Source organism: Cygnus atratus, chromosome 20 (assembly GCF_013377495.2).
Source record: "Cygnus atratus isolate AKBS03 ecotype Queensland, Australia chromosome 20, CAtr_DNAZoo_HiC_assembly, whole genome shotgun sequence".
NCBI classification, from domain to species: domain Eukaryota; kingdom Metazoa; phylum Chordata; class Aves; order Anseriformes; family Anatidae; genus Cygnus; species Cygnus atratus.
The window spans coordinates 11178277-11192384 of record NC_066381.1 but is presented as its reverse complement, the minus strand read 5'-3'; the positions used below and the strand labels follow the sequence as shown (position 1 = coordinate 11192384).

Here is a 14108-nt window from a genome sequence, read left to right as displayed (position 1 = left end):
TTTAATAAGATGACCACCATCCCTACTTTTGATCCATATTCTGCCACTCATCAGCTGTATAATATCAGGCAAGTCACTTCCTCTCAGTATGCTCCTTCTGCCTCATCTATTTTTGACACTGAGCTCGAGAGGCAGGAGTTTGCCTTTTGCTAAATGTGTTTACCCAGTATATTTGATTTGAGGCTTTAGACACTAATGCAATACAGAGACAAATAACAACTCTCTGTAAGCAATTTTGCCAGTTTTCCACAGAGACGGAGAGATCCACACATTCTTAAAACATCTTGTTCATCTGTAAGGAATGTTCTTGAAACACTGTCAGAAACAATGAACTACTACAAATAGTAGCTCTTGCAGTGACCCAAAAGTCTTCCCATCACAGCAGGCAAAGATGACTTAAAAAAAAAAAACAGTCAAAAAATCTAAACACCCAAATATCTCAAAATGTTATTATCTGCCGTCTCTTCCACTAGATGGGGCTCAAACTCTAAAACATCTCTTCCTCAAGAACAGAGAAGCTGAAGAACTTGAAACATGTAGTATTTGAGCAGTTATTTCACAAAAATGCATGAGAACAAGCCTTATTCACTGTGAGTGAGGTTCTCAAAATCAGACACCTACAATTAAGGACATGGCCTTAAACCCATCTGCATGAATGGAGAAGCCGGTAAGGGAACACCTACAATACATGGCAATGAAACAATTGTGACCTAATTCTCTTGTCACATATCAAGTGAATTATGTGGAATAAAAAGTAAAAAAATTCTTGTATCCATGTATCAGCAAATATCCTGACTCACTGGATACAAAATACTTTCATTAACTATGTCTGTGGGACACAGCCAACCCTCTCAGTTTCTTTTACACACAGCTCTTGAAATTGTTCTCAGAGGAATGGTTTTCTCTGAACAGCAGAAAGACCTTTCTTCCATTCTCTTTCTTTTTAATGGCCAAATAGATCATGAAAATAAAGCTGATGACAAAGAAAACAATAATGCAAACAAAAAATACTGTGAGAGTAAGTTCCTCTGCCCTAGCTCTCTCCCTTGTTCAGACCCTTAGGCGCTGGACAGCCAAGAATGTGTCCCCCTAGTGCAGAAAGACTTACAAGAGCAGCACTGTGAACAAACTGCAATGGTAATTGCAAACTGGGTAGATATACTTTTCTGGGACCAGATACAACTTTAGGGTTCCTACCTTTCTCTTCTCATGGGAAATTGTCCCCAGGGTGCTCCATAATTCTTCTTAATCACTTACGGGAGAATGGGAAGGCACAAAGGGGAGTTCAGAACCACCTCTTGGGAAACCAAAGCTAATGCTGGACAGTAGGAAATGACAGAATAGAGAACTTCTCTTTTCCTCTTAAAGAGTCCCTGTGGATTACATCCATAAAGCATTGATACTCTTCTCTAGTTTTGCAAGGGAAGTTTCACTTTACACAAAGCCCAAATTTTTGAAGAAGGAAATATGATTCAAAGAACCTTTTTGCAAAATTCTAAGGTTTTACATCATTAACTCCCCCTGTTCTAATCTCATTTCCCTTCTTCCTGACATGCTAAAATTCCAAAGGGTTACTTTCAAACAAACGTGAGTGAATTAAGCATTCCTGACCTACTAGAATACATTTATATTCCACTAAGTCACTGAGGTCTAGGTCCCATTAGAATTTGGGCACCTAAATAACTACTGAAGCCTAAGGTGCCTTAGTGAGTGGAAAGGATCAGGGCTTCACATACTTCTGAATGCATTACTCTTTCTGCTAGCATTGTTTAGTATTTTGCCAACTTTAAAAAAAAAAAAAAAAAAAAAAACACCTCTACTAAATTGGAAGTTAGTTTTTTATCTGATTTCTGGAGAGCTGTATGGCTGTTAGCATTTTTGTATGTCTGTAACATTGTCAAGGATTCAAAACAAGTGTTTTTTTTCTAAATGACTGAATGACTTTGTAACTGGTTTTCTCCTTACCAGATCTATTCAGTATCAAAGAAGTTTGCAGAAGACTTTTGATGAAATCAAAAGACACCTAAACACATCACTCTAACAAACCTCTGTGCTTCTGATTCTTTCCTTACCTGCAGTTATCAACAATATACTGCACAATCTTGTCAAGCACTTTCTCAATCAATGCTGTCCGAACCCATATGTGTTTGATGGCCTGAGGTGTCAGCACAGGTGTTTTACTAGTGGTTGATCCCTGCCTCTTGAGGGGTTCCTGTCCATTTGGCTGACTTTTCCTGCAAAAGGAGATAAAGTAAAAGTTGTCAGAATTCAGACTCTCCTCCCCTCACTGGAAACCTTCCAGTGAAAAGAATGCTGTTGGAACACACACCACGTATCTGACAAATGCATACCTGTGTACTAGCTGTGTACATTATGTTAGCACTCACCACTACTGGGATGTGGAGTCTTAGTCAGTCCCTCATCAGGGATTTTCTGAAAGTCATCGCTCTGACTACTGATTCAGGATGCTTCTGTTCTGGGCTATCAATCTGAGAAGTCTGTAAGGACTATCTAATTGAAGAAGAGATGCTAAATAATTTCTAAAAAAATCCCCCAAACAAATCAGTATTAGGTATGTCAGTCGTCCCTAACAAAAATATCTTTTTGCTATTGAAGCTTTAGAAAAAGCCCAACGTTTGAGCTCCTCCAAAACTTCCACATACGATAGGCTAAAAAGAGCAGGCAGCAAATCTCTTGCAGACCATAGGCCCCAAAAGAATGAAAACACAACAAAATGCGAACTATAACGTAAAGTAAGTTGCACTTGAACAGAAATTTGCTTCTTATCAAATAAAGCTTCATACTTACTTGGGAAAGCTACATGGAGGATGGTAAAAAAGATTCTTTGTCTCCCAGCTTTCTTTTGTACCTTCAAGCTCAAGCTAGCCATGAGCCCACGAGGACAGAAAGCTGCTTCAGCATGAGATATTCCCACTGAGACCATGAGCACGGAGTAGGATTTGAGATTAACACAGGCAGAGCTGTTCCAGGGAGCTCCTGCCACACAACTGTCAGGCAGTCCTTGGGCACAGGCCTGTCTTTTTATTCTCTGTAAAGCACCATGTATAGCTAGCTACAGCACAGTCTGTGCTAGTGTCTTGGCAGTGAGATCCTCTCTCTTACCACCTACAGAATGACAACAAGACAACTAAGAGATAAGCAACATCAAACTGAGAAACCAGGACTAAAGCAAATGAGCATCCAAAGCCAGCTGGGAGCTTGCTTGCAGCCAAGCCCCCTGCTTGTTCTGACAGCATAAGGCAGCACTGCAACAGGCCCACTGCAGAAACGGGGAGTTCGATGCTGTCTTTTAGTGACAGGATGGCAAGCTGGTTGTACAAAGCAGAATCACTTCCCAAGTTCGGCTGTAAACAAGAATGTGGGCACTGCTCAGCAAGGTGGGCTCTGAACCACGCAGGAGGTTGTCACCCCTTCCTGCGGAGTTACCTGCTGCCCAGCAAACCTATCTGAGGCCAGCCCAGAGGGGCAGCTGTGCCTCAGGCATGCTGTGAGGAAGTGTTCTGCCGCAGGAACAGGATGGTACTGTTTTCTGTAGATCCTATATGCTGTGCTTCCTGCCATGCCACTGCACAGCTTCACATGGTGGAAATACAATTTCCAAGGAGCAACAATAGTTGGGCACTGTTTTGGGTGAAACCCGTAGTTCTTTGCATTTACACAGCCCCTAGTCCTCCATTAGGCCATGACAAAACCTCTGCAAGGCAACACACACATGCAGTGACGATCCCAAGCAAAGAAATAGACAACATCACTGATATCCTTCTTTCCAATATTTAAAAAACTAACTTGAATAAAATACCAGTCTAAATCAGTAGTCATGTAAATAAAAATATATTAAAAAACACATATGTACTTGCTAAAAACTACATAAGGTCTGATAATTAGAAGAAGCTTAATAAAGATAAGTGCCAGAAAATTACACAGAAATATAAGTGCTAATTTAAACAACTGTCAATTATTGAAGACTTCAATGCAACACAAACGTGCAGTCGCTCTCTTGACAAATCCATTTTTACAGCAAGTTGATCAAAAGGCTAAAAAGTTCCTACAATCCACAAAGATGTCTTAAGGCTTAGCAGTGCCACTGTACAACAGTCTGTACAAATGTTCCTGTCTGAAAAATGAAATCTGAAAAAATGTTCCTGTCCTGTGTACAATACAAAACACTCTTCCCACAGGCTCATGCGCTGTGATTTTGGAGCACCTCTCCTACAAAGAAAGGCTGAGAGAGCTGGGGATGTTCAGCCTGGAGAAGAGTAGGCTCTGGGGTGACCTCATCGCAATCTCAAGTCCTCGACTCCAATACAAATTCAGTTGTGCTCAAGCCCAGTGCGTGCCTAAATGCGCTCCTCCGATCACTCTCATTGCTGTCCACGTCTTCTTGAGTTCATCCTTTCACCAACTGTTCTTTGTATCCATTAACTCAACTATTTCTGCTGTGATACCCACAAATCAAATCTTCTGTTACTGGTTTGGCAAGAAGAATGCTAAAGCAGCTTTTCCAGTAAGTCTGTTCTATCAGCTAAAACAGCTTTTCCAGTGAGTCTGTTCTATCAGTTCCTCTTGCCACCCACATCCCTTCCCACTAACAGTCCAAACTGGTCCATCAAACCCTGGCTGTGAGCGCTCTGTCAAATCACCAGTTATTATTAACTTCTGTTGTTTTGTGTGGGCTGGACACCCTGATCCTCTACACTACAAGAAACCACACAAAACACCAAAGACCCAGTTCCCAAGCTCTGTCTCTTTGCTAACTATCAGCTTGATGACACAAAAACATTTGTCTTACAGTTACAGACACTGAAGAGTCAAAGCTACAACAAATTTGGCTAATAAAAAACTCTCTGCATGAACCAACAAGTCCGTAACCTCTCCAGGCTGCATACACGTTGCGGGAATTTTGCTGGTAAACAGACATCAGCCTCACCTGCTTTCCACCTGCTGCTGCAGTTCCTGCACTTTCTTGCATATGTCTCCTGCTACTGCGTACGTCTTGCCAACTTTGGTGAACAGCGCAGCAACCTTGTCAGTCCGCAGGAAGCCAGCAGCCCTGCGCTTCAGCATGTGCAGGAGACATGCTTCCACAACACCTGCAAGAAAGGGAAGGAGATATATTTATGAGTACTCCTGTCCTTCAGGCTTCTGTTTGGTGATTGCCGTCTGCTAACACCCACTGGTCAGGTGTGGAGACAAAAGAACAGGGAGGTGCAGAGAGAGAAAGACAGACTAGATCTCAAAATCAGATGATGCAAGTATATATCTCATCTGCAACAATAAGCACCTTGTAAGTTACAGACAGTGGAAGAATTCCTGATTCTACTGAAAATGAACCCTGAAAACTAACCCAAGTCCCAGGCAAAACTTAATGGCATGTGGAAACACCGCCTGCATGTAGCTAGCCTAGACGCTCCAGCAGTTGAAGGACTACAGCATGTGTCTGTATCGAGCAGCATTAGTAGAGATGTCCCCTTGATTTTCAGCACTGCTACCCTACTGCTTCACTTTGCAAGACTGAGCAACTACCTGCTGAATGAATAAATAAATAAGAGAAGCATTTATGAGGTATTAATAACTTCACATTTTGTGTCTTATAACTCTGGAAAAAAAAAAAAGAAATCTCTAATTGGCTTCCTGCTAACACATCCCTACTACACAAATTAACCTAATGTGTGTTCTGAAAACACTACCGTTTGCTCTTACAGTGCTGAAAACAGCACTAGAAAAGCACTTGGGAAATGCATCGTGGGATAACAATGACACTATTTTGCTTTCAACTTTGAAGGCAGATATGTCTTTAAGCTAAGCAGCAATGGATAAATCTGACAGAAGGTAAACTTTACATGGGAATCCCTAATTTGCCTGTGGAAGAGCCACTAGAATTAAATATGATGGTTTGTGGATTTTAGACTGTTCATCTTAATATATATTTTTTTCAAGATACAACTAACTTGATTTAGCAAAGCCAAGTCTTCTAATTGTACACCCTGAATTGTTGCAGCCGACCCCGAGCTACTCTGCAATAACTGTCCCAGCATTTCTTACTGCCGTTAGCAAGAGGCTCCTGGCTGAGGCTGAACCCAGAGAAGTCCTAGCCCAGGAGAAGCAACAACCAAAAACCCACTGGGAATTAGCGTGGCAACAAAGCAACAGCGCAAATGGTCTCAGCTTCTGCAGAGCCCTGCTCTGCATCTTGTAGGAAACGCACCTGGACTGCATTTCACAAGGCTACTGAGCAGCAAGCCTGACCCTGCTTCCACACGGCTGTACTGCCCAACCCAAACTGCAGCCTCAGAAGACAACCACCCCTTTGCTTTTTCACCCCTGCCATGTGCAAAAGCTAAAGAGCAGCACTATTCTGCGAAAGAAAGGCTAGGAGACACAGGCACATCCCTGCCTGACCCCTCTCAGCATCAGCTTATGCCAGGAAACATCTGCTGCAATCAAAGGACATCCGTAGGTGGCAGAGGCAGTGCCTGTCTGCCTGCAGCCTTACAAGCGGGAGCCCAGCGCTGATGCCATCCCTGCAAGCAAGGCTGTTCCTGCTCGGATGAAGAGGGAGCATCTGTGCATCTCATACAGAAGCAGCGGCGGGGGCAAGCGAGTTTGGCTGCCCACAGGTTGTGCGAGGCCAGGCAGAGCGGCACGGGAAGAACAAAGAGCGATGACAGCACCGGGATGTCCTTCACAGCACAGCCTTAGATCCCGTCTAGCAACCATCACGACGACTCTTAACTCAGCTACTGTTTTGCTCTGTCTTTCAATTAGAAATAAAGAAAACGTAAAAAGAAAAGCAGCTTTCCGGATGCCTGAAGAAATGCACTAATAATTGGTACCAAATCTTAAATGAAGCAACCTGCCTTTAAAAATAACTGCAAAGCAGCGCATTGCTGTTGCTTAGGAAACAGGCTCTCTTCCCACCTTCGCTGTATTTTTTTTTCTTTCTTTAAAACAATAAAATATTGATGAAGCAAATTTAGTGAAAAGCATAGCAGGCACAGCTTTAATTATTAACAAACACTGCAGCTGCCATGGAGGGCATTTCCACAGCGACTGCCCCTAAAGCTCCAATATTTAATTATTCCATCATGACATTTCTCATCACAAGGACTTGGCGTAACATCAGTACCTGATGGACTGTAACACACGCGTAGTGGCTATTTGCAAGGGGAGAGACACTGGAATTCACTCCTGGATTGCCTCAAAATATGCGTTCCAAGGGATGAGAGATTAATGCAGCACGTCCAGCTTTATGTGTAAGGTACCCTGAGATCCGGGTTTAGGTTTTAGTCCCAGCTGTAACTTGTGTGACCTTCAAGTCACTTCATTCGCCTCTACTTCACCACTAGACTGAGGCTAACAATACTATCTCTCTTCAACTTTTCTCTCAGAGCTCCTCTATGCAAAGAAAATATTGCAGGACAGCTAACTGAATTTGATTTCACACCAGACTTAACGTGCATTGGGTTTCAAACACAGTGGCTTTTATCCAGCTAAGGATAGAGATGTTAGGAGGAGAGAGGAAGAGGCAGGAGATGTTAGATGCGTTCCTATTCCAACACTAGGGCAGAGGAACAGGTGACGGATGTCACCTCTTCGGTGCAGGGCAGCAGAAAGGCGCCCTCTAACACAGCAAGCTGCACAAGAGCTTCACAGCACATCGGGGGGCAGCTGCCTGGAAGATTCAAGGACTTTTGTCTTCTGCATGCCCAGCGGCAGATGCTCTCATCTCACTGCACTGCACCTTGTCAGCATCGCCCACAACAGCAGCATGCGTGCACATGCTCCACTTACCTTGTCTCTTTTTTTCCCCCCTTTTTTAAAACCAACCACAAAAACTAAATTTCTATTTTCTAAACATTGGATTGAATCAGTAAAAGCACACTTTTTACAGGGAAATATATCAGCAATTACAAACTCTTCTTCCTGAAAACCTCTGTGCCTCTCCTTCTCTGTGCAGAAAGGCCTCCACAAGTCCGCTGCTCTGCAGTTAGGCTGCTTATGCCTCTTGCTTTCTGTTAATCTGCAAGAGAATTAGCTTATTTCTTGACCACCTCTTGGATTTACATCAGTTCTCCACGGCACGCTCTTGACATTCATCTTGTAGGCTTGTGGGAATAGGTGAAAACAAACAGAACATAATATACCCCCTTCCTATTGTTATGCTGGACAGTGTCAGAAATGACAAATTTTAACTGAAGACACAAAAGGGCACGGTGTGCACAAACACTCCCCTTCCTCATTTCCACTGTGCCTCAGCGTACATTTTCAACCAGCTGAAATTCATGCATATTATGTATTACAAAGACACACACAAACCCAACCGCCAAGCAATGGAGACAACGTCAAAAATGCATGAAGGAGCTGGGCCAGAGAAATCTTGACAGAACTATTTTGGGAGAAGAAAGCTGGAGGCTTAGGCAAATCAGGTTTCTGCAAGTTTCTGCAAGTTTCCTACTTTTCCTTATTTACTAAGAAACCAGAAAAAGGTAAATGTCCTGCAGTTGCAAAGTGCAGAACACAGAGATTGCTGCCTGCAAATATAACACAAAGAACATTTTAGGGGGTATAGTTAGAAGAACCTTTCCTTATTTAAAGAAAATGAGCCATTTTTCCCTTTTTGGAATCTACCAGTCTTGAAAAACATAAAAAGAGATGAAGATGCAGCTGTTTCTGGGGAACCTGGTAAAATCACAAAAACATCAACAGGTAGTTTTGCATACAAACAGGTAGCTTCTACACACAAACATATGCTTTTATTTATTCGTCTGCATGCACACAGGTAAATAACTATTGTAGGCTTTCTAAGCACAGCATAATGCAATCTCGAGCCTGCCTACTGTCGTTGTAGCTACAACAATATATACAAGCAAAAACTGACTACAGAAAAACACAGCTACCCATTATGTGCCCACTGGAGGAGCAGCACTGTGCTTGGAAGAAAATCAACACAGCTCAGGTAATTCTTTTCTATCATTCAGCTGACAGCAGCCATCTAAAAATTCATTAACTTCAGCCAATTTTGAGGAACATCCCCCGCAGTATCCACTGCTGAATTTAATTAAGTGCAGATATGTTATTGATTTACAACAAAAATAATCTCTGTCCCCAACAGCTTTAATGAATGTCACATTTTTATGACTTCAGCAAGGATACTTCTTGCAGGGTCAGACTGACAACTTCGCTTTTCTCCTTTTTTGCCTCTATCAAAATCCCGACAAGAGTTAATGGACCGTGTAATAAGAGAGCTCTAGGGATGGGCTTGGAAGGGTGGTAAGCAGAGAAAAGGCCTGTGGAAGGATTATTTATGGGATTTATTTAGCAGATGAGATTTTCCTTAGACAGGAAGAAACACCACAGCTAAATGCCTTGTTTTCATGGAAACTGTGTACAGGGAATAGAATTCATGAGGCTCAAGAAAATAGGAACAAGAGAAAAGAGGAGGATGACAAAGAAGCAATAAGATGCTCACGATCTCCAGCTGCTCTTGCTGTACCTAACTCATCACAGATCTGCCCAGCTTGAAACCAATCTTATCCCCAAGTTACAGCATGCCATGTCATTGAGAAATGCGTGCAGAGCAGGTGAGACACCCAGAGGTACCGCGTTCTAACCAAGAAGCAAGTGACTGCAGAGGAGATACCCAAATCCTTTTCAAATCAAAGATACCTTTGTCCCACAGGTACTGCTTTGTGCATTTTAAAGAAGAGGGGAAAACAGAGTATCGTGTGTGCTTAAGTCTCAATCCCCTTTTAACATCCTGTTAAAAAGAAACAAATTGCTTCATAGAACAGAAGAAAAGCAAGATTATAGTAAGCAAAGTTCGATTAAATATTTTCTTTATAATTACAACCTCAAGATAATGCCTCAGTAGTTATGTACAACCCCTGCTTTGTTACTGGGCATTCCTTAATATGGACACGCATCAGAGTTATCTGTGCTGATGTGTCGCTTCCATTCCTGATGTATTCCTCCAACACTCTCTTTTAGCATATATCCATTTTTCATTTCACCACAAGGTTTTGGCAACTGAAGCTTGCAGCTTCTCTGCAAGTCTGGTACATTTTAACACGCTCTTATTAACAGCAGCCCCATCACGGTTGTACTGGAACAACACCAGCACTGCTAAGAGAGAGATTTAGCGAGGCAGTTAAAGGCGTTCTTTCTGCTGTAGCTCTTACTCTGGCTGCTCAGCTGAGAAGTCACGATGCCTGATGTTAGACCAATCGGGAGGGCATAAACATGTTTCCATATTTAATTTCATTTTCATTTCAAGCTGCAAAAGGTAGACTTTTAAAAACACTTTTTATTACTTTTATTAGCATTTACTAAAGCATTAATGTAGCAAATCACTCATTTAAGAGGTGCTTTTCACCTCTTTTCACCTTTTCGCTCTCCAAAGCCCACCTCAAACTTGAAGCAGGCCTTGCTACACCCTGCCAAGTTCACTGGACATTACACTTTACAAACATCCAAGTCAGATGCAACAACCAGCTCCTGAGCTACTAATGGCATGAAATACACAATCCTCATAGATAATCGAAATATTAGCCTGAAAAGTTCCCCTAGCAACAGTCAGGCCACAATCAGCACTTAAGACACATGCACACCCATCCTTCAGGGCGATGTAAATTCTCACTCTCAGGCCTACCCACTTTACCAGTTACTTGCAGCAAGGGGGTACATACATAGCTTGGAGCTCGGTTACCACCTCCCTTGACTGCTGGTGCCATTTCTTCAATACTGACGATTATTTCATTTCCCTCTGGAAGCACAGTGAAAGCAGCAGCTAGTGGAAACTAAGCGTGCACAGCTGTGTGGTTTAATGGTTAAGTTGACCTGGCCTAAAACTACTTTTGTTTTGCTCTACCACACAGACACCTCCTTTGCAATAAACCCCAGGGGAGGTATCTGAACGGACAATCCTCAGTTCTAAAGATAACTCTGGCTAGGACACATCAGGGCTGGAATTTGGTGACCATTCCTCTTTAAAATCTTGATCACTAAGCCTCAAGAACCTCAATACTCTTCAGAAAATGGAAGTGTTTCCATTAAACACTATTACAGGCAAATCAAAATAACTGAGGTTTCTCTAAATAATTGAATATGATCCAATTTGATGGCCCATGACTAACATAAAATGTTTAGCAGAGTGCTGTAAAAAGCATAAGAAATTATATTTCACTTCTCAAGCTAAAAGCACGTGCAGTTTAAAAAATGATTTCACATCAGAGCTAATATTCACTCTTTTCTCCCCTTCTGTAACACTCTGCTCATCACTTATAAGTGGTCACCTTTGGGGCACAATCAAAAAGCTTTCAAATTTGTGTGAAACAGTATTTGCCTCCCATCAATTATGATAATCTCTGGCACTCTCTTTGGGCTAATGTGTTTATGAAGTGAGGTAGAACCTCTGTAAACTATTTTATAGGCATTATTCATCACTGAAAATGTTCCATTTGTTTTCCAAATAGGAACAGAAATACAGGAAAGCTCATACTTTGTTTACAAGAGACCTGTATTTCCATAGCTGATTAACTGCACTTTTTAAAATGCCAATGCCAAGGATAGAAAGCTAAAAGAATTAAAATAATAAAATGTCCGTTTGGACAACGGTTATTTACATCTATTTCTATGTAAGTTACATCTCTGCAAGCTAAGAAAAAAAGAAAGAGGAGCAACAGATTTCTTAATTTTTTGTCAGACCCCAGCAATATGGTGTTATTTAGAAGCCTTGAGGCGATTTCCTATAAACCCCAAAGCATAAAGCATCTGTTCCTAATGGAACTGATTTTCAGAGGAACTGCAAACCTGCAACTCTAACTGAACTGGATGGGAACAGCTTGTTGTGCAGACAGACACACAGGACAGTTCAAAAATGAGGTCCAGGCAAGCTCCAAATCAATTTCCTGTTCTTTCATGGAACATCTGTTAATAATTTGTTGCCATGCTTTAAAGAGGAGGCAGAGGAAGGGTTTCTATCAGGAATTTATTTCTCACCTTAAAAATGAACAAAGAGGGGTTTCCCACATTGCTACCTTCCATGATTTTACTGCAAGTTTGTGGATATTTGATATTCTTCTGAAAGCTTTATTATCTTGAAGAATATCACTGGATAAGAATTTCTGCATAAGAACTTATTTAAGAATACATTTCTATTCCTCAGTTGATTCTATTTTCCCGTCATAACCTTTAATCCAGTCCTGTAACTTAGGACCATGAAGGAAAGTATTTCTGACTCATGATTTTTCATTACTCGGGGCTGGCAATCATGACGCTTGGTGACTCTGATAATTGCTCGGATTTCAGGTCCTGAACGAGAAAAAACAGAACACAAGCTCCAGCATCATAGAGTCATTGGTTCCTAATTAGATCTTCTCTTTCAAACACAATTAACTTTGTGCAAAATGGGATAACAAGTCATCATAAAACTAATGAAGAAAACAGTCCCACAACTAACTGCATTTTTGTTGTTAACCCTTACGCATGTTACCAGCTTGCACTCCTAACTAGCACCGCCAGGCACCCCCGCAGCTCAGGCACACTGCTAACCCCGAGCTACCCCAGGCTCCTGGCCTGGAGCAGTCACCAGCCATAGTCATGTTCAAAGGCTTCCTGGTCTGCCTTTGCCAGCTTTGACAGAGACATTCTGTGGGATTTCAATTAAAACTATCTGATTGCATTCCTACAAACATTTGCAGACCCTGAAACTTAAGCACTTAACCAATCTCAGCCTAAGCATCTGGTGGTGTGCTCCAGAAAATGCAGCCACACAGCTGCTGCCCTGCCGTCTGCCAGCTCCAAAAGGAATGGGATAGTAACCTCCCTTACCAAACTGAGGTGACAGCTAATTAAAGCCGGGAAATAACTGTTAAAAGGTTTGATAAAAAGTCTCTCTGAAATAAAAGTGAGAGGACTTTACGTCTCACAGCCACCAGCCCGCCACACAGGCACCAAGTCATAGCGCACATGATGCCCTGACTGGGAACACTGGGGGACGCGCCTAACACGCACACCGGTTAAAGGTGCGTTTGTATTGCTCTGCCTGAAGGGGAGTACTAACACCGGCCAACAAGTACTTCACAGAAGAAGCCATTTTCATTCCCTTCAGTCTGGAGCCCAGCTCTGACGTAACACAACCTGTCCAGAGTCAAAAACAGATATTCTAGTCTTGCTGCACTGAAGCATACACAGGGAACCTGGACGAGCTACTGCACATCTCAGAGAAGAATATGAGAGAAATTATACTGAGGAGTACAATAACATTTACCTGTCGGCTGGGCGTTACGCTATGGACCTGGAGGTCACCCCCAGAGTAAAACAGCCTCTCGCCGCAGTGCCCTGAACAGAGCTTGCTTCATGCACCTCCTTCTCTATCATCACCCAGGCAAAAGAGAAGAAATTTGGCTGCTACCAAAACTAGCTAACTAACTAAATAAATAACACTTAATACTCATAATGGTCTAAGAAGGAATATCATCAGGAATGAGGGGGCCACTTTTGGAAGCTGTGCAGTGGTATTACACTGCCTACTTTGGCTCCAGGGTCAGCTAGACACGCGACAAGCACAGCCACTAGGGACGTGAGTGCTGCAGCTGTCACCTCTCCTGCAGCATAAGGAGCTCCAAAGGAAAGTGGGCACCAAGCACCGCGGGAGAAAAGGAACGGAGAGCGGCAGTGACCTTGTGGTAAGCCTGTCCAGTCCCCAGCACGACTCCTGTGCAAAGCTCAAAAGGTCCCAGATGAGGTCGGGTGGACAGCAGGGGAACCCCTCCACCACTCTCGTCTCCTCACGTCTCAGAGGCTCATGTGGTGCAAACGTGCAATCCTCAAAGAGGGTTTGAAGGAAGCCTCAGCGCAGCATTGAGTACCGCTCTACAGCTCAAAATCAGAACTGGCCTCTGCAATTCAACCGCATGGGGATTCTGCACTTTTTAATTAATGGGTTTAATTACTGGTAGCAGAGTTACTATTCAGGCCAAAAAAATGCTTTTCATGCTGTTCAAACCTTCTCTGATTCAACTAAAAATCTCACTGAAAAGCCAAGTCCTGCATGCCTTGCAGTGACCACGTTACCTTTTCTACTTGTG

The 14108-nt window shown here is 42.6% G+C and overlaps 1 protein-coding gene across 5 annotated transcripts in view; it reads right to left on the bottom strand.

Moving 5' to 3' along the window:
• SGSM2 (small G protein signaling modulator 2) overlaps positions 1–14108 on the bottom strand; it is a 51241-nt gene that overhangs the window by 25009 nt on the left and 12124 nt on the right. For all 5 annotated transcript variants that reach the window (XM_035561091.2, XM_035561093.2, XM_035561094.2 and 2 more), the window contains exons 3-4: positions 4949–5111; positions 2073–2234 (exon numbers count right to left, since the gene is read on the bottom strand). In XM_035561091.2, the coding sequence (XP_035416984.1) occupies positions 2073–2234; positions 4949–5111 (325 nt within the window). The remainder of the gene's footprint in view (positions 1–2072; positions 2235–4948; positions 5112–14108) is intronic.